A 21,258-nucleotide genomic window follows, 5' to 3' on the forward strand; every position below is an offset into this window, starting at 1 on the left:
TTCAATATAATTTCATAAAAAGTTGAGTGGCACAGGGCCTTCCCCTTGCAGCTCGTCCCTGAATCTTTGAATTGGCTGGATACAGAGCAGTTACTGAATACGCTAGTACAATTGTCCATTCAGATACAAATTCACCTAGAATATAATACTTCAGCCCACATTTACCAACTTGTTCACAAGGATACCATGGGAAACTTTGTCAAATACTTTGCTGAACTCAAGATATGCTATGTTGACTGCATTCCCATGGTCTACCAAGCTACTTTATCAAACAAGGAGATAAGATTTGTCTGGCATAATTTACTCTTGATAGTCCCATGCTGGCTCACACTAATCAACACTTTCTTCTGTAGATATTCACAGACAGACCACTTAATATTAATCTGCTGTATCGTTCTAGCAGGCATCAGCATCAAGCTGACCAGTCAGTAGTTTCCCTTTTTTCAAAGACTGGGGCAACATTTGCTTGTCTCCAGTCTTTCATGATCTCACCCATTTTTCCAAGAGCTTTCAAAGATTAGCACTAGAGTTTCCAAAATAACATCTGCAAGCTGCTTCAGTACCCTGGAATGCAATGTATCTAGTCCTGGAGACTTCAACTCATGTAATAACACTAGACATTTTAATCTCCTTGCCTGAGCCTGGCTGCAAGTCACTCCTCATATGGTGCTTTTCTCAGGTTGGACATAATTTCTCTTATAGGAGAAACCAAGACAAAAGAGTTAATTGGTTTGTCTTGTCTCTATTACCAGTGAACATTTTACCACCTTCGCCAAAGCAGCCAACCTACCCCTTCCTTGTTCTTGCTTTGGGCTTGACAGAAACCCCTTATTGTTGTGTTTAGCTTCCTTTGTAAGCCTCAGCTCTTTCCAGGCTTAGTCTTTCTTATACTATTTTTTATAGTCAAGTCACAGCTGCCTTCTGGCTATCCCTTAGGTTTTCAAAGGAAGAGATGTTAAGAGATGATTTGCCATTGCTGCCCTCCACATCAGGACCCTGGTATTCCTTGAATGTCTTCTACCCACATACTACCAGTGGTGGGATCCAAAAATTTTAATAACAGGTTCCGATGGTGGTGGGATTCAAACAGTGGGGCCGCCGCACACACGCACCTCCAGTCCCTATTGAGCAGGGAGGCTGCTTTAGTAACCCCTTCTCGGCACTCAGAAAAAAATAGTAACCACTTTTAGAGAAGTGGTGAGAACTGGTTGGATCCCACCTCTGCATACTACCCAAGGTCAGAGCTAAGAGTGTGTCACTGGCCCAAGGTCACCCAGCAAGCTTCTGTGGTGTGAGTGGGGATTTGAACCTGGGTTTCCCAGGTCCTGATTCAACACCTTTACCACTATGCTGTACTTGGTTATATGTCCCTCCTATCATATTCTATATATTTAGGTCTCTGTTCATCAAAGAAGGGTTCTTGGGTGTGTGTGTGTGTGTGTGTGCAGCCACATTGTGTTCTTTAGGTAGCTCCTATTGTTTGCTTCTGGTTGGAATATTTTGTGCTTGTGCTTTTAGAATCTCTTACTCCTTTTGAGCTTGTTTCTCTCCTTTAGAAGGATGGTTCTCTCCAAAGAGATTTATTTGAAATCATTTCTCCTAAAGTCCTGGTTATATGCTCAGTTTTTATATCTCTTGCTATAGCCCTGAAGAAGCATAATGTAAAGAATGAGTGATTTTCATATCCATGTCTTAAATTATGTTTTTCACAATTAAATTGTACAATTCTGTTTTTGTTTGGACTATAATATATCATTGCATGTCCTAACTGCTGTTAATTGTAATTAGTATTTCTATTTATGTGTAGCTTTTATTGTCCTTGTTTAATAGGTGCCTATTCATTGTCTATTCGTGACTGGGATGATATGAAAGGAGATCATGTGAAACATTATAAAATTCGTAAACTTGACAATGGTGGATATTACATTACAACCAGGGCACAATTTGAAACTCTTCAGCAACTTGTCCACCACTATTCAGGTAACTTTGCAAATATGTATGTATTCTCACTTCCTTTAAGATACAAATTATTTTCTATGGAACTCTTTAAGGAGAAGATATTAAAGATCTTGGTATATTTCACTGTTTATTAGCCCTTGTAATTTACTGATGAATTTGTTAGAATTTATACCCTGCCTTTCTAAAGCAATCTGTAAACCGTAAAATATACACATTATCTGACATGTTGATCTATTAGAATGAATAATATGTAAAGGAAGAATGTTTAAATATACATAAAATAAAAAATAATTATGAATGGTAGCAAAAAAATGGATTTGTTTCAGCATACTTGTTCGGCTACCAGTGGAGCTTTCCTGGGGTGCCAGGAGAATATTCCACTGGCACAGAGAGTCCTGCACTGCCAGCGCACCTTGAGTCAGATAAAAACTCCCTCATTAGCAGTACGTAAATGCTGGAAACAATCCATTAGGAACAGAACAGGAAGTTTTAAAAATAGTAGTAACCAGGTTTTAAAAATGCTTTCAGATGTCAAGGTTTATACATGCTAGGAAAGAAAACAAATACATTCTGCAAACGCTTTTTTCTTTTCACAGCTGCAAATGGCACCAGAGAGGAAGATCAGTTTTGTTTTCGAAACTGTGTGAGCAGTGGTGGGATCCAAAAATTTTAATAACAGGTTCCGATGGTGGTGGGATTCAAACAGTGGCGCCGCCGCACAAATGCACCTCTAGTCCCTATTGGGCAGGGAGGTTGCTTTAGTAACCCTTTCTCGGCACTCAGAAAAAATTAGTAACCACTTCTAGAGAAGTGGTGAGGGTTGGATCCCACCTCTGTGTGTGAGGGTTAAGCCCTTTCTCCTCCTGTTGCATATACTGTCCAAATAAGGACCCTGTGCAGCACCCGTTAGCTTTTTATGAAGTTTGGAAACAGCACATTATAAATTCCCTCAGAGCATTATCTTGATTTTGGCCTTCAAATGTTAAATCGCTTGTTGGGTCCTGCATTTGACTCTTGAATAAAAGCTGTCTCTGAGTTGAGTCTTAAATAAAAGCTGACTCTGAGCCTATTTTTCCTTGTTTTTATGATCCTGCATTGTCTCCCAGACAGTAACATTTCAAAAAAAGAGTATGCCGGATGAGACGGGTCCTTCAGAATTTTCTGAATTTTCTGTAGGCAACGGCATTATAAAGTTCCTCCAAGGAGGGGAGAGGACACCCAGTAATTCTCTGGGCAGTAGTAGTCACCCTTTGGAGCGCCTTCCTAGCCGCCACTGGCAAACCATGCACAGATACAGTATGGTAAAACTTATATGCAGGAATGCTTTCTCCTTACCGGAACATGCATTTTTCCAGTTTATGTGGGGGTAGTTGAAATCACCCATTACCACTACATTTTTCCTTTTGTTGGCCTCTCTAATTTCTTTGTCCATCTCAGAATCCTCCTGTGCGCTTTGGTCAGGGGGACGATGATATATTCCTAATATTAGACTATCCTTCACACCTGGTATTGATATCCACAGTGCTTCTGTAGGGGAATCAGCTCCCCTTGCATTGTCTATTTTATGTGACACTACGCTCTCTTTGACATAGAGGATAACAGCATCCCACTGGTTCTCCTCATTCCACCATTTCTCTGTGATGCCCACTATATCAGTGTCCTCCTTCAAAACCCTGTACTCCAGCCCATTTTAGGTCAAAGGCTTCTACTATTAGCATAGAGACATCTGTATACCCTGTCTCTGTCCCTAACCTGGGATTTATGTGCTTTGCCCTCTAGCCCTTTGTAAACACTATCACGTATCACATGCACATTGCTATGTTCCACTCTTGTATGTGGTTGATTTAGAAAAACGTCCCTCTCTGTATCCCCATAGATGCAGGCAGATACTTAGAAGACTATTTGTAATTTACGCCTCACTTGTTTATAATATTAACATTGCATATAGTTCTACATTGTATTACATTACATAATACAGTATTGTATTACATTATATTGTATAATGTAATATATTGTATTACATTATATTGTATAACATTAACATTATATATAGTTCTATATTGTATTGCAAGCCTAAGCACTCTTACTTGCTTCTGGACTCTGCTGAGTCCACATTCTGCTTCTTATGTACTAATATTTTTCACTTCTTTTCTTGGTTGTTCTATTGGTACAGTGCCAAAATGTTAATCCATGGCAGATTTTACGGTTGGTAGGAAAATCTGTTGCTGAAGAAACATTTGTTTCTGTGTGACTTTCAGAATAGTGGTCTGCAGCCACAGATTTGACTAGTTATTTCAAATCAAAATGTGAATAGTAGTGGCCAGTGAAGTAGGGTGGAAAATGGTAAACTGCTGCTGCTGAGCAACAATTGAGAAGGAGAGAGTCCTGCATGCTTATCAGCTACCATCTGTTAGTGGCAGCCAAAGCAGGTGCAGTTCACAGCATGGTGAAATGGCCAGCAATGACATGTGTGGATGTGGGCCAGTGACAACATTATCCTATTTCCAGGTAGAGTTCTGCCAGCCATTTATCAGCGGTGCATCTATATAGTGTTTGCATGAGCTTCTCCTTGCCTTAACAGTATCTACAATCTTATTGAAATTGGTTTAAGGAACCCATGCTGAATCATTTATTGCTCTTCACATAGCTATGTTTTCTACCATTTGTTGATATTATTGATTTTATTGGTTTTATGTACATTATTTGGTTTTACTACATGCTGTTTTGTGCATATGTTTGTGAAGAATGCAGTTTATAGGGTGGATCCAACCATCCTCCATGAAGCCTTCCTCCAGTGGAAAAGCCACAAATTGCAGGAAGGCTCTTTAGAATGGAGGGAGGTGTCCATCTCAGTAGAATGGCAGGATGGGGTAGGATCCACCCCACTCTGAGGTCAATTCCCCACAGTCAATTAAGAGCGTGATACTCACGCGAAATAACCAGGTTTCAGGAAGAACTCTCCATTGCCTGATCGCTGAGCATGGATTCATCCCAGTTCTGGCTCTCCCTCTCCCCCTGATCGCGTGTTTTTTCAAAATCTGCATGAAAGTGCACCTTTTTAAAAAAAACACGCGCTGAATCCAGATCGGTGGGGAGGATTGGGGTTTGAATCTAGATTTGATTTTCTCGCCGTATGGAGTGATGGTGAGCCTTCCAGCCAATCAGATCATGGAGGGCTGTGCACAAAGCGTGCGCAGTCCTTTTTTTTGTTTCGTGCCAGCAGAGGCTACGTTGAAACGTGGCTGCGTGGAACATGATTTCTGTACCAACTGTAAATTTAAATTACACTTTTTGTGCCAGCGCAGCTATGTGGGTAAAGAGTACCGAAGCCACACATAAACGTAGCTTAGCACGAAAAGCAGGTACCATCCTATCTACGCATGCGCGTGGTGACATCGCTGCACAAAAAAAAGTTTTAAAAAATTCCTGCCCCAACACAGCGCAATAGCCAATCAGGATGAGGAAGAAAGAGCCACTGAGCAGATCATGCATTCGATCGTGCAATCGTGGGAAGTGCTGGACTGTTTGAAAACATGATAGACATAGATGTCCACATCACACACACACTGCAGTGGGGCGGGTGAAACCGCAATGAAAATATGTCATTTCTTTTGAAACCTGGTTATATCTGGATCAAGGACGTAGGTAAGGGGGGTTCCTGGGTTCAACCCCCCATTACATGTACGAAGCTCCGCCCCCGTTTGTGGGTTTTTTATTTTTAGTGTTTTTTCAGTTTTTGGCCTGCAGGGAGTGCGGTTTTTAGGCTAGCAGCACCAAAATTTCAGGGATTTTTTGGGAGACCCTCCTGATGATACCACCCAGGTTTGGTGAGGTTTGGTTTAGGGGGTCCAAGGTTATGGACTTCCAAAGGGGATGCCCCATCCCCCATTGTTTCCAATGGGAGCTAATACTAATGGGGATACATTTTTGAGGGTCCATAACTTTGGACACCCCCCCAAACCAAACTTCACCAAACCCAAAAATCTCTGAAATTTTAGTGCTGCTAGCTTAACAATTGCACCCCTGACAGCAGGCACACACACACCCCCCCCAAATTTCTTCAGATTCTCCTTTTAAATCCACCCCCTTCGGCATGGATTTAAAGGAAGAATCTGAGGTCCTCAGTTTAAGTATTGAAAGTGATGCTGTTTTAGGGAGGGGAATAATCCACCCCAAAACAGCATCACTTTTAACATTGTTTTAACTGGGGACCCCAGATTCTCCCTTTAAGGTGGATTTAAAAGGAGAATCTGGGCTCCCTAGTTTAAACACAATTGAAAGTGATGCTGTTTGGGGGTGGATTCCTGCATCACAGTGGCTGCCCATGGGGAGGAGGCTGCAAAACTCAGATTTTGCACCGGCATCCATTTTCCTTAGCTACGCCTCAGCCCAGAGGGGAGGGCAGAAGGGACAGTCAGCGCTGGCTGGGAGCCCAGCTGGGGAGGCTGGGGGAGGGGCTTGGGGAAGCATAGCCCTGCCCCCAAATCCAACCCCATTAAAAATCTATACCTACGTCACTGATCTGGATTTAATTTCTCAGTGGGGAAATGGCCTAAATCAGTAAGCATACAGATCTCCCTTGACTCTGTTAGTGATCTGCAACAACATTCCTTGCTTTCTACCCCACTTCAGTGACCACTGCTGTATTTGAACTTCTATCTTCCTTTCCTCTTCACTCCTGCCTATCCACATTACTCCTCTGACACCTCCTCCTAGCATTCCCCTGATTCCTTTATATCATTGCATGACTCCTCCACCATCACTTTTTACGTAGGTTCCTGCTTGGGCTGTTGCCTCCTTAGGACCCCTCTGTCTTCCTTTCCTGAACTGCTGCTGCTTCTAGCTTTCCTTCTATAGGCCCTTCTGCCACATACAACTTTAATAAGAGCTGGTGAATTAAACTATAGTTGACAGACCCTTCTGCCTTCTCTGCATTTATGTGACATCCTCAGACAATCATTGTTCCTAAAAGTGTTTAAAATACCTCTGTATATTTTCAACTGAATGTTTTAAGTGTGCAGTTTGTTTATCCTCAGTCTTTTATTTTGAATGCTACTAACAGACAATGAGACTTGTTTACTATCACTGTTTTCTTGCTTGTTGTGTTTTTCATGTTTGTTACTCTTTTCTTTCCTCTTGGCTTTACTTTTGCTTCATCAGAGAGAGCTGCAGGTCTTTGCTGCCGCTTAGTTGTCCCTTGTCATAAAGGGATGCCAAGGCTTACTGATCTGTCTGTCAAAACCAAAGATGTCTGGGAAATTCCACGAGAATCACTACAGTTGATCAAGAGACTGGGAAATGGGCAGTTTGGGGAAGTATGGATGGGTATGCAGAGCTAATATTACTATTTTTTAAAATAGGCAGTCACCTATGGAGACAAGAATGGAAGATGGAATGTGGAAACAAAATGAATCATAGCCAACAATATCAATAAGTAGATGCCTTTATCAAATTAATATAACATGCTCCTTGCTTTAAAAACCTGAGAAGGACTGAATCATTTATAAGTTTTTTTTAAAAGGAAGCTTATACTATATGTCATTGGCTGCAGATGTCAAGTTTTGACATACTACTTTCAGCTTAGCAAATCAAGCTTCACAAAGATTTAACATGGGCATGCTGTCTGGAAATTAACTTAGAGTGGACATTAAAAACATACCATCTTCCATCTTGCCTAATGCATGCAAAGCTACCTAGATTTTTAAGTATTTCATTTATTAATTTCCTTTCCTGTAGACAAAGCTGATGGTTTATGTTTTAACTTAACTGTGATTGCATCGAATTACACCCCACAAACTGTCGGATTGGCTAAGGATGCATGGGAAGTTGCACGGGAATCATTGTGTCTGGAAAAGAAGCTGGGTCAGGGCTGTTTCGCTGAAGTGTGGTGTGGTAAGGCAGTGAAAACTGTTTTCTTTGGGATGAATAATAAACAGCAACAGCAAATATTTAAAACTAAATGAAACCAAGTAATGTAATGTGGCCAATTTCAGCTTCCATTTCTGATACTGTCCATCAATAATGGATGAGTCTATTAATATGCAGTGCAAGACAAGTCCAGAATCCCTTGGATTAAACCACAATAAGAACTGTATCAATGCTGCACTGCAACCACAGCTTCAGTGGTTTTACAAAATGTGGGACTGAATTTAAAGAATTGATCTTTCCCGTACTTTTCCCTTATCTTTGGAAGCGTCCTACCAGTGCAATCCAGAACAGAGTACAGCATCCACGAAGCTGTTTCTAAAAATCATGGCTTGCAGTAAAGGGGACTGCAGCTTGAATTGAAAATCCACAAAAATTGAGATTCCCCTCCCAGATTAAGTTCCTTCCATTTGTGCATTTTTCAGTCCAACCCATTATTGTATTAATGCAGTTAGTTGTACAATATATATACTTAATATTAAAGTAAGAGCAATGACATAGCAATGACAAGTTCCTAAATTTCATTACACTAAGTCTGAGAAAGGGTGGGACTAGCCAGGTAAGGTCTAGCTCAGGGGTAGGGAACCTGCGGCTCTCCAGATGTTCAGGAACTACAATTCCCATCAGCCCCTACCAGCATAACCAATTGGCCATGCTGACAGAGGCTGATGGGAATTGTAGTTCCTGAACATCTGGAGAGCCGCAGGTTCCCTACCCCTGGTCTAGCTCCTTTGATTCCCATTACTTTTTACAGAACTAACTAAATGACACATAATTTGGACCATAGGGTTGTACAAAACCTGCCAAGATTCCATGACTCAGGATACTTTTTTATTTTATTTTACAAAACTGACAAATTGTTTTACAAAACTGATATTCTGCAAAACCTTTTGTACGTTCATCAGGGTCATTAGGCAGTTAACAGATTAAAAATCATTAAAACCAAACAAAATCACATAATTAAAACAATTAAAAACAAACCTAAAATACATGTTCAAAAACAAAAAGCAACAAGCAAAAGAATTGGGTAGGAAGTAGTAATACCTGAGGAAATGCCAAACAAACAAATATAATAAAGCTTTGCCACTGGCAGAAGTGAGCAACAGAAGGGGACAGATTAATCTTGCTGGGGAGAGACTTCCAAAGGCACAGGACGCATATTTAACAGTTATAGTGAGTGCAGGAATGGCAGAGTGCCTGGGAACAGTATCTATACTATAACAAGTCCAGTGAAATAAAGTTACGGTATACAGAAAAAAAAGAGTATAAATAATACTGAGTCCCCTAAAGCAGTGTCTCCATTTTGATCATTTTACATCATGTATGTAAATGGCTTCAATAAACCTCTGTGAGGAAAAGTCAATACCGGTAACTGCAGTAGGAGGTATTGTTGCAGTGAAGGCAAAACCTACCTACCTACTGTGTGTCGTGTTTGGGCGATCAAACTGGCTGTCATAATGATAGATATTTACTACTACAAATAAAATAGCCAAGCAACTCTTTTTTCTTGATGAACTCAAGTGTTGTTGGTTCAACAGTACAACTGTATGCATTGGCAATTATAATCTACAAGTGGGAAGCTACGAGGATTTGGGGGACCATCTCTTTTCCCTCTCCCCCACTATGACTTTTTTCCCTTTCCTGAAACTTCCCATTGCCTCTCCCATTTCCTGCTTCCTTTTTACCAAACAGCATACCTACCTTTATACCTACCCTCTGTCTTAAGCTTCCCCCGCTCAGCAACTTCTGCCTAGTAGAGCTAAGGCACAATTGTGTGGCGCCATCCAGTGGGCCAGATCCACTTTCATGGTAGGGAACCCTCAAGAACTTGTGGAAAGGGGCATCACATTCCTCTGTATCCTTCTCCCCACACTATTTCTCCTTTGCACACTCTGGCAACCCCCATATCCTCTCACCTTCTCAGCCATTTAACAACCTGTCTTTTGTCTCCCCCCCCCCCTCCTATCACTCTCACTTTCTGCTGTCTATCACCTTCCTGGTCTCCCACATACTTCTTCTTCACAGCACCAGTGGCAGCAGCTGCTCTTCCAGAATCACAACAGCTCTCTGAACAAGAAAGATCAGTTTCTCTAAGGATTGCCAGCTCCAGGTTGGGAAATTCCTGGAGATATGGAAGTGGAGCCTTGAGAAGAGGGAGGTTTAGAGAGGGAGGCAACCTCTGCAGGGTGTAATGCCATAGACTCCATCTTCCAAAGTAGCAGGGTTGTTTTTTTCAAGAGAACTGATCTCTGTTACCTAGAGATCCATTGTTATTACAGGTGATCTCCAGCCATCACATGGAAGTTGGCAATCATAGTTCCCCTGGAGGAAATGGCTGCTTTGGAAAGTGGAATCTATGGCATTATAGCCTTCTGAAGTCCCTCCCCTCTTCAACTCCACCATCCACAGGCCCCACCTCTCAAATCTCCAGGAATTTTCTCACCTGGAGTTGGCAACTGTATCTCCTCACTCAGCAGTCAGCTTCCCTTTATCTGCTCTTCTGTCTTATGTTTTCCATCTCCTCCCCTACTGTAGCTTCTATTTTAGAAAACTACAGTCTTTCTCCATAGTGGGGACCAAAGCAGCTTATGTTAGTCCTGTCTTCCTTTATAACCATACAACAACCCTTTGAGGTAGGTTAGGCTGAAAGCAAGTGACTGTTCCAAAATCCTCTAGTGAGCTTCCACAGCAAGATAGGGATGTGAACCTGGGTCTTGTAGATCCTCCCTTGAAGCTCTAATCACTAGTTTTCATAGAGTGGCAAAAAGCCAGGCCTTGTTGAGTCATGCAAGTCAGGTAGTATCAAGCAACTCAGAGGTTGCTACCAAGCCTAGGGTTACCAACCTCCAAGTGGGCCCTGGAGATTCCCCAGAATTACAACTGAACTCCAGACAATAGAGATCTGTTCCTCTGAAGGAAATGGTTGCTTTGAAGGGTGGTATATATGGCATTATACTCTGCTGAGGCCTCTTCCCTCCCCAAATCCTGTTTCCTCAGACTTCAGTACAAAATCTCCAGGAATTTCCCAATGGGAGCTGACAGCATTGGCCTAGCCCTAGTTAATCTTCAAAACTAGGCCTAAAAAGGACCCTGCTTCCCACCCTTTACTTCCAGTAACCGAAGCCTGGAATGCTGTGGTCACCCAAGAACAGCCATTGAGGGAATTTGTTGCTTCAAGCTACAGTTACTCCTTTAATCACTTTCAGGTTTTTTAAAAAAACCAATGATTTTTTTAAAAAGATTTCATATTTTTCTGTGACCTTAGCACCAGTTCAGGTTTGTAGAATGATCTAACCAGCATGGTGTAGTGGTTAAGAGCAGTGGACTCTAATCTGGAGAACTGTATTTGATTCCCCACTCCTACACATAAAACTTTTTGAGTAACCTTAGGCTTGTCACAGTTCTGTCAGAACTCTCTCAGCCCCACCTACCTCACAAGGTGATTATTGTGGGGAGAGAAAGGGAAAGAGTTTGTAAGGCACTTTGAGAATCCTTATAGCATAAATCCAAACTCTTCTGCTTCTATCTTGCCCATTCACAGTTCCAGTTAGTGTAGAGCCCTAGAGTTGGAGATTTGGCCTTTCCAAATAACCCTGGGTTTTTATATCAATAAATGGCTTTTTTTTCATGTTTTCCTGTGATTTACCAACCAACCCTAACTCCAGTCACCAAAGTTAAGTATCCTTAAATTTGGCTGACCACTATCAGAATGTAACGTATAGCTTCTTCTATGATCCAGTTCATTGATTTTTTCACATAAATATAAATAAATATAAAATCATAGAATCATAACGCTGGAAGAGACCCCAAGGGCCATTAAGTCCAACCCCTTGCAACAAAGGAACACACAATCAAAGCACTCCTGACAGATGGCCATCCAGCCTCTCTTTAAAAGCTGGTTTATATGTGGCTTATATATGCAGCTTATTTTAGAACATTACAAAAAAAAATCCAGGGTTATGTTTAGGTTAGGTAGAAAACATTTTGGGTTATAACTAGATTACAGATAGCAACAAATGATTGAGCTGCAGTGCATACTGTTCTGTCCATTACCATATGCTCAGATGCTGGGTCATTTCAAACTAATTTCAACTTAAAGAGCATGTATTTTCTCCATATTTTAGCTTTCTCAAAAAATACTGTGTTTTGTATGTGTTTTGTACAAACACTGTACATAGACTTCAATCCTATGAACAAGTTTCATGCATTTTAGACAGCCTCTACTTCAGAGTTCACTTTCTTAGAGTTCACTAGCAATTTATTTCTGCAAGACTAGTGGTTTTCAATGAATCCTTGCACAACTGGAAGTGCTACTATAAGAGGAAGAGCCTGCATAGCGTGCATTAAAATAGTTCATACGATCCAAGCTATAGTCTCTTCTGATTAATTGTCTGAAGTGAATCAACTAATTTTAGCACTCAAACATCCATCAACATAACTTAGTCAAATTCTAGCTGAGCTGATAACTGCCTTAGAAACTGGATATTCTGTTAGTAATAATGGCAGATAAGTATGCTTTGCAGCAACACATACATTGGTATGGATTCAGTGGTTGGTGAACAGAGTGAGTTCACAGAGCAATTTTATTTTCTTCCCCTGTAATCTTCACATCCGCTAAAAGCTGCTGTTGACATTTCAGGGACTTCCAGAACAATAGACCCTAGAGTACAAAGAGGTATAGGAATCTTTCTTCTTCAGTCTTGTGAGAGCAGTTGTACTTTTCAAGGAAGTACTTTTTGAGAAAACTTCTGGAGGAAAGAGTTGCTGTAAGTGAACATATCCATTGGATCCAGTCCACTTCTGGGAATCATGAAGATCTCAAATTTGCAAAGTAATGGTGTCCTTTATAGTAATATAGTAATAAAGGACCTTTCCCAGATTTGGGAGAAAATATTTATACACACTGGTTTGGATCAAAACTAAATTTTCCAGTGACGACATAGAACTTCCCTGCCTCTGTCCTTCCATAGCAGCTCACTGATCTCCACAAAATGCTGCTCCGGGATGATAGGGGTCCCCTGAAGAATAACACAAGAGGAGTCTGCAGCTGGAAGGGGGAATTGGTAGAAATTGCCAATTTAGTCTGGATCCAACCCCATATTTAGCATCCAAGGAACATTGTAACCAAATATATCATACTGAGGTTTAAAAGTTGTTATTTGATTTATTTGCTCCATTTATATTACTCCCTTCCTCCAAGAAGCACATGACTGTGCTTTAGCCATATAACAATACTAGGTTGATTAGGATAAGTTACTTTCTTATGGTCATGAATGAACTTCGCAGCTGAAGGCGTAAAGCTATTTTGCTACATGTGTGCTCAACGTTATACCCTGTTTCTCCGAAAATAAGATATCCCCAGAGAATAAGACGTAGTAGAGGTTTTGCTGAAGTGCTAAATATAAAGCATCCCTCGAAAGTAAGATGTAGCAAAGTTTTTGTTTGGAAGCATGCTCGTCGAACAGAACACCAGAGCATGCAGCTGTGGAGCGGAAAAATAAGACATCCCCTGAAAATAAGACATAGCGCATCTTTGGGAGCAAAAATTAATATTAGACACTGTCTTATTTTCGGAGAAACACGGTAGCCACCACAGTATGTGAATTTGTTTAAAGAGAATAACTATAATTGTACAGCATCAGTAGCACCCACTTCTTAATGTCCCATTTACTGCTCTTTACTACTTTGGTACTTTTATGTTTACATGATTCATGTATTATTCATAGGATGTGTCATTTGACTGTATCTGTGGTTTCTGTTGTAGGTACTTGGAATGGCAATACTAAGGTGGCAATAAAGACATTGAAGCCTGGTACAATGTCCCCAGAATCATTCCTTGAGGAGGCTCAGATTATGAAAAAGCTGAAGCATGACAAACTTGTCCAGCTTTATGCTGTGGTGTCTGAAGAACCTATCTACATAGTTACAGAATACATGAGTAAAGGTAGATTGCAAATAGCTCCTTAATTTAATATGATCAAGCTCACTGTAGATAGCTGCAGAATAGGGAAGTACTCACTAGCTGTTTAATGTAAATAAACTATGCTTTAGATCCACAGTCGCTACTGAAGTAAAAAGTTGTAACCTGTGTCCTTCAATGGACAATAATTATTCCATTCTGCTGATTGAGTATATGCTTACGAACTTGACCCACTAGCAGTGACTTTATGGGAATATTTTTTCATTAACCATGTTGCATCTTCATGATCATTTCCTTTATTCATCTTACTAGTAAGCTCTTTTGTTTTGTTTTTCCTTTACAGAGGCCCATTCCGCACGGGCCAGTGAAGCAGCTGCACACCAACAAACATGATGCCGGTGGAGCACTGGGCCTGTTCGCATGCTCCTGTGCAAGTGGCCCTGGAGCTGCCGCGGCCCACAGAAGCAGCTCCTGTTCTTTACAAATCTACCTTCTCTCTCTGCGGAGCTCCGCAGGGACGAGGGGACATGCCCCATGGCCACGGCAATGCCCTGGGGGTGGGAGGGCGGCATGGGTGTGACTCCTCATCCCTGCGGAGTCCCACAGGGAGAGAAGGTAAGTTTTTTAAAAAGGACACACCTAAAAGCAGTGCCTCTGACCTGGTGCCATTTGCACGGCACCGGGTACAAAATGCTGTTTTTTAAAAAACCTCTCTCATTGAGCGAGTTTGAAAAGCAGTGTTTCCCCTGCGGTGGCGGGGGGGAAGCATGGTGCTGCCTCATTTTGGAGGCAGCAGCCGTGCCAACAGTGCCCAGGAACGGTGTTTTTACCATGCCTAGGGCGCTGTTTTTGGGTCCGTGCAGAATGGGCCTCAGTCTTGTTTCCAGGTTTTGTTGTTTTTTATCCTATGTTACAAATTAACAATAAAAGTAGTAAAGCCAAAATGTTATTTCTTTGGTATTATCCTTTTTACAAAGAATGCTTTAAAAAAACCCTTACTATTCCCTTAACAACTGTCATGTAGCATTATGAGAGAGACTATGGCTCAGTGGTAAATCATCTGCTTTGCATGCAGAAGGCCTCAGGTTCAATCCCTAGCATCTCCAGTTAAAAGGATCAGTTATTTGGTGCTGTGAAAGACATCTTTCTGAGGTCCTAGAGAACCACTACCAGTTATGGGAGACAATATTACCCTTGATAGACAAAATTTCTGATTCAGTGTAAATCAGCTTCTTTATTCGTATGTGTTCTTATGTGGGTGATCTCCAAGACTACTAATGGAGTAACTTCTTTCAATTAAAATATGCATTAAGCACTAAGAATATTTAAACCGAGATGTGCAAGTGTTAGAAAATATGAGACAAGGTTTTAAAATAGGGAAATTGATGTATTATTTAGTTGAATTAGTCTGTCATTCCTTTTGTACCTTAACATTTTTATTAAGTCTTATTTAGTAGTTGAGCGGTGTAGTGGTCTAAAGCAGGGGTGTTGAACTCATTTCTTTCGAGGACTGGATGTGACATAAATGTAACTGTTGTGCTGGGCCTGAGGGGGGGGCTGCCTCAGATGTCAGTCTCACAGCAGACTAACCAGATTGGTGCTGGGGAGGTAGTGATTACCTTGGCTGTCAAGCCTGCAGTGGGCTCGCCAGCTCAGAACAGCACTGAAGGAGTTGGTTGGCACTGAGAAGTAGGGGTGTCAGCTGGCTCGTGGACGATAAGCTCTCTCAATGGGCCAAATACAACTCTCAGGCTGCAAGTTTGATACCGCTGGTCTGAAGTTTTCCAGTTTTGTATTTTTTATAAAAATTGACATTGATAGTGACCAGCATTTTCAAAATTGGTGTGACCTCGCTTTTAGTCAAAATTACTGCTACATTTCTTAATCTTCCCTATGTATTATTGTTGTATTGCAGGAAGCTTGCTAGATTTTTTAAAGGATGGAGAAGGAAGAGCTCTGAAATTGCCAAACTTGGTGGACATGGCAGCACAGGTAAACACTGAGTATTTGATTCGTTAAATGTATCTATGCCAAATTTCTGTTTTCCTCAATAAAAAGATTGCATTGTGTATTAAATCTAACAGGTTGCTGCAGGGATGGCATATATAGAGCGAATGAATTATATACACAGAGATCTACGATCTGCAAACATTCTGGTGGGAAACAGTCTAATATGCAAGATTGCTGATTTTGGATTAGCAAGATTAATTGAAGACAACGAATACACAGCCAGACAAGGTAGGATTAGCCCATAGCATAACCTTGATTAAGGTTTTGGAAATAATTAACAGACAAGCTAAAATGATGGTGATTTTCTGCTTAGAAATCTCATGAAGATGGAATATGAACCACTATTTGATTTATGAATACAATTGGAGAATAGCAAGGCTGTTAGTTCCATGAGAGAAGAGATGTATGTGTTTAATCTGTGAAAATAGTACATAGGCAGTAACTCGAGTGGAAGTGAAACACATACACACACATACACACGAGGCAGAGGGAAGGGAGGGAGGGAGGGGTGGCATGCAAGGGAGGGGAGGCAGGGGCCCAGCATCTTGCTATGACCCACCCACCCTAGCGGAGGGAAAGGGAAGGGAAGGAGGGGGAGGGGTGGCATCCAAAGGAAGAGGAGTGAGGGAGGGAAGAGAGTGAGAGGCGACATGCAAGGGACGGGAGGGAGGGGCCAGGCACCCTAGATTCCCTGAATACTGTGGTTACAGTTAAGAAAACAAGGCATGCATTACTCAGGAGTAGGTACAGCAACTATGACATACTTTGAATGGCTGCGTCGCGCCCCTCAGAGGGTTTCCTCAGCAGCGACACCCATTGCCACCAACCAAACTTACTCCCAGGTAAAGGATCATGACCAGCCAGCCTAGATGTGTGGGAGGGGTGTCTTTCCATTCCCCCCCCCCACACACACACAAGGAATGCGGACACACACATCAATGACATCGCAAAGTATCAGGCTGGCTTCTACAATTGATTTGCTGCTACTGTTCCTTTTCCATTTCACCACAATAAGCCACAGCAACGCGTGGCTGGGCCCCACTAGTCTATATATATAAAAAGCTAACCATCCGTTTGTTGGTGACTCCCTAACAACGAAACGGCTGGATGGATCGCCCCCAAATTTTCTCATGACATCCCTCCCTGTTGCGGGCAGGTAATCAGACCTTCAAATCGCCAAAAGTCCATACCTGAGCCAAGTAAAACGTCTTTTCCTGGCGCACCAGGCCATGAAGCTGGCTCTGTTTAACTGTCACCCTTAGAATGTTCATGCAGCCTGTCCGTCTGTGGCCTGAGGGATTGGTATGAGGGCTTAGAATGTTCATGCAGATGGGCAGAGATGAGCAGTGAAAACAGTAAATAGGTAATACTGTTAGGTAATATGAGGTAATATGAGTGGAAGTGAAACACATACACACTTTGCCGTGTGAGACGTCAGGTGGGGTCCCCCCCACACACACACGCAGGTAACTTTCACTCTCTGTGCCTCACCCACTACTACCACACAACACATATACTCTCATCCACATCCATCTCATCCTCACACACCTCACTCTGTCCTCCCTCACATCCAACCACCACTTACCCACTTCCTCACCCATATTCGCCACAGCTCTCTTTTACTAAAAGCAAGCTGGAATTTGCCTTTTTCTTCTAAGAAAATCTGCAGGGTGGGGGCGAACCAACACTACTGCCTCTTCTTCTTTTGCACGTGGTCCTTTAAAAACCCAGGGAGCTGGCCTCAATCTAAGTGCCTCACCACCCTGCCTCTGCTGCCTGACTGGGATAGCCTCCTTGCCCCAGTTCTGCCTTACCCAAGCCAGGACTGTGCGTGTCAACCAGCCTCATGGACTGGGATTCGCACTCTGGACAATTCCATTGTGGAATGGAAAGGGTTACCTTATACTAAAAACCAAGATAGCACCATATAATAATGTGAATTGAAAAGGGAAAGAGGGATTCCTTTTGACCACCCCAAAAGAAGAAGAAGAAGAAGAAAAGGAGGAGGAGGAGGAGTTTAGATTTATATCCCCCCTTTCTCTCCTGTAGGAGACTCAAAGGGGCTTACAACCTCCTTGCCCTTCACCCGTCACAACAAACACCCTGTGAGGTGGATGGGGCTGAGAGAGCTCCAAAAATCTGTGACTATCCCAAGGTCACTCAGCTGGTATGTGTGGGAGTGCACAGGCTAATCTGAATTCCCCAGATAAGCCTCCACAACTCAAGCTGCAGAGCTGGAAATCAAACCCAGTTCCTCCAGATCAGAGTGCACCTGCTCTTAGCCACTATGCCACTGCTGTTCCCAAAAGGCTATGCTGGGGATCATTGGACCTGCATGGACATCTGTGTGGATTGCGGACTGTGATGAGAAGGACAATTGCCACAGCAACACGTGGCCAGGCCCCGCTAGTGCATTATAATATTCTGATACAACTTATCAGACTGAACTGCTGCATCCAGCATATATTAAAATCCCAGTAAGAATGGATAATCAGATTGCCATATGGTAACTGCAGTTATTACAAGAGAAAAAAATAATGATGAGAACAAATCTACCAGAGTGTTGCTTTTAAAGTATTTTATCTGTGAGAATATTTTATTTTGGAATATTTGCCATTCTGTGACCTGATATTCCACTAGAATTGGACTACTCTTTAAAGGCATCACATGATGCTAAAACAATGAAAGTGCTAGATAAAAGACTCAATCAATGCAAGGAAAAGTATTTTTTAAATCATATACTAGTTTAAAAGAGTAATAGTTTAATTCAGTGAGACTAAAATAAATGTAAGGAGATTACTAATCTCAATACTATTGTCTGGGTCCTAGAAGAATAGGAACAGGTTTTATTAATACTGATTTAAATGTATGAAGAATTTGTGGCATTAAAATACAGAATAAAAATATATTAATTATAATCCTGCAAATACAGTATTACTTATGTAGCTTCTCTTTTAGCATCGAATTGGGAATTCTAAATTACTTTTATAAATCAGATAACATAGCCTTATCTTACTCAAAATTACTCAAAGGTATCAGCAATTGTGCTTTTCTAGGTTTCTCTTCCTACATTGTAGAATAGATAATGGATCTAAGAATTACAAAACCCTCATGGTCACTCTTCAAAAACTCTCCCCATATATTTAAAATAGATGTTGAGAGCATGGTTTAAATAGTTTTTAATTTGAGTCTGGTTGTGTGACCAACAGTGTTTTTGCTTTTTTCCCATGACCCCTATCACATAGCTTTTTCATGGGGAAATTCTAGGGAATTCTGTTTTTTATCTAGCCAACTTCTGTTCCTTATAATGTGTCTGGCATAGAGGAGCAAAGGAAAACATGATAGAGGTTAGCAGTCACTTTTGGAGACAGAAAGGGCTCACCCCAGTTTAGGACTGAAAGTTGCATTTCAAAACAATTGATTTTTCTTTTTTCTTGCCACTTGGTATTTCTTGTGACATCAATGGGACTGATTAGCTGCCTGTTCTTCTTTCACCTTTGAAAAGAATCATTCTTAAATTCCTGTCAAAATGGATAAAGGTTCTGATTTCCTTTTCCAGTGGTAAATAGAGTTTGTGTTTTAGTGTTTCTTTAGCATACTGACTTTTTATAAGAAAGAGTTTTAAGCATCCCAATTTCCTATAAATTACATTCAGGCAGTAGATGAACAGGAACTTGCTGCTTCTTTTGTTTTTCTTGACATTTAGTAAAAATTGTTCTTGAATTGTATCTCCCACCCCTCTGCCTTATCCTTGCCCGAGCATGGTGTGTATTTGGCTGTCTTATCACTATTAATTTGAGGCCAAGCCAGGTGAAAAACTATTCTCTGCAGAGAACACTTGTTTTGCTGTGTGTCTAATGTAAAAAAAAAACACCCTAGAGAATAAATAGCTATTCTTAATAGGATCTGAAGTTCTGAGTGGCCAGATGATTCGCAGAAACTCAGGATAGACACTATGCAGTATTTGTTCGAATGGTCATTGCTGATGTTAAAACCTGTTTCAGAGGTACTGGCTGTTCTGGTGAAACCTAAAAACAGAAAGCGAATTGGGAGAGCCCAAGTATTAAGAACAGACAATATAAACTACTCCACCAACCACACTCAAATTTGGTGGGGAATAATTGGTGCCACCTGGTTCCATTCAGACAGACTAGCCTGGAATATTGGTAGATTCTGCACAGGGCAAATAGGTATAGGATGCTCTATAAACCATTGGGCGTGAGGACTTCGAACAGATCCTGTCCCCAAAATGAGTCTGCCCCATTTTATTTCCCTCAACCTGGGATTTTTTGAAAATCACTAAAACCAGTGATACTTTTGCAAAATCCTGGTTTGGAGCCACTCCCTCATGAATTGTAGAAGGCACTTTATTTCCGTCCCTTTCACCGCGCCACAGTCAGGGAGAATCTTCCTGCCATTGCCCTGCCATTGCAAGGAGTCCCCTTTTTCTTTTTTTAATTTGCAGGTGCAGACAATCTTATTGTGGGACAAGCGGCATGGCTGTGGGGGTTCATTTCTGTCATGCCCGCATAGCTACACATGTCTTGTGGAAATTTTTAAAAAGAAAAGCGTCTCAGTGCAAAGGCTCAAAAGCAACCTGGATTGTTTCCATGGCCTCCAATCGCTGCCTGCACAGCACACATATGAACATTTATGACTGGACAGGGTGTTGTTTGAAAAGTACAGGGCATTGTTTGAAAAATACAGTTTTAAGAAAAATTGAGGGAAATTGTTGCTTCCATTATAAGTAAGCTTTGCTGCTAGCCAAGTTTTAAACATGGCTGTGTGTTTATTCTTTTGTTGAGTAGATTTCTGGTAGTCTTCCATCAATGGGAAAAACAGTTATAAGATAGTTGAGAATCTCTTTGTGATTTCTTTTGTGTGTTGAACACGTGCAGCTACGCAAGCGATTGGCATGACTGCGGTGGTTCATTCTGTATGCCTTGCAGCTATGCACATGTTGCAGGAAATTAAAGAAAAAGAGAGAGAGAAGTATCTACATGCAAAAATTCAGCTGTAGGAGAAAGCAATTGATTATTTCCTAGTTAGCAACAAATTGTAGTGCTTCAGTACAGCTGAATTAGTAATTTGTGGTTTGTACTTTCTCAGTTCAGATGTTATGACAAATTGTGATTGACCGTGAACCTGGAAAGTTAATTATCTTACTATTCATAAAGTCAGGAGGGAGGGAGAAGAGGGAATATTTCAACTAGAGGATCACTCAGGCCCATTCGCATAGCTGGAAACTTTGGGCTACTGTTGCATGAGAACCAAGCCTGTCTCTGCTACTATTCAGGTGAATATGTTCCCAGTTCTTATGAGTAGTTTTTCCATGAAATCTGAATAGAAACTTCTCATATTTATCAAACTTCTTTTAAGCATCTCTGGAAATTGTAGGTAATGTCTACGTAGATCCAAATGGAAGCCCAAAGATTTTAATTAAA

At 41.4% G+C, this 21,258-nt stretch overlaps 1 protein-coding gene across 4 annotated transcripts in view; it reads left to right on the top strand.

Annotated features, from left to right (window-relative positions):
- FYN (FYN proto-oncogene, Src family tyrosine kinase) overlaps positions 1–21,258 on the top strand; it is a 156,450-nt gene that overhangs the window by 125,524 nt on the left and 9,668 nt on the right. For 2 of the 4 annotated variants that reach the window (XM_048492571.1, XM_048492582.1), the window contains exons 7-11: positions 1,831–1,980; positions 7,120–7,284; positions 13,649–13,828; positions 15,720–15,796; positions 15,889–16,042. In XM_048492571.1, the coding sequence (XP_048348528.1) occupies positions 1,831–1,980; positions 7,120–7,284; positions 13,649–13,828; positions 15,720–15,796; positions 15,889–16,042 (726 nt within the window). Of the gene's footprint in view, positions 1–1,830; positions 1,981–7,119; positions 7,285–7,695; positions 7,852–13,648; positions 13,829–15,719; positions 15,797–15,888; positions 16,043–21,258 lie in introns of all 4 variants that reach the window. The other 2 variants (XM_048492591.1, XM_048492597.1) reach the window with 2 other exon arrangements.

This window comes from Sphaerodactylus townsendi, linkage group LG01 (genome assembly GCF_021028975.2).
Source record: "Sphaerodactylus townsendi isolate TG3544 linkage group LG01, MPM_Stown_v2.3, whole genome shotgun sequence".
Taxonomy (NCBI): Eukaryota; Metazoa; Chordata; class Lepidosauria; order Squamata; family Sphaerodactylidae; genus Sphaerodactylus; species Sphaerodactylus townsendi.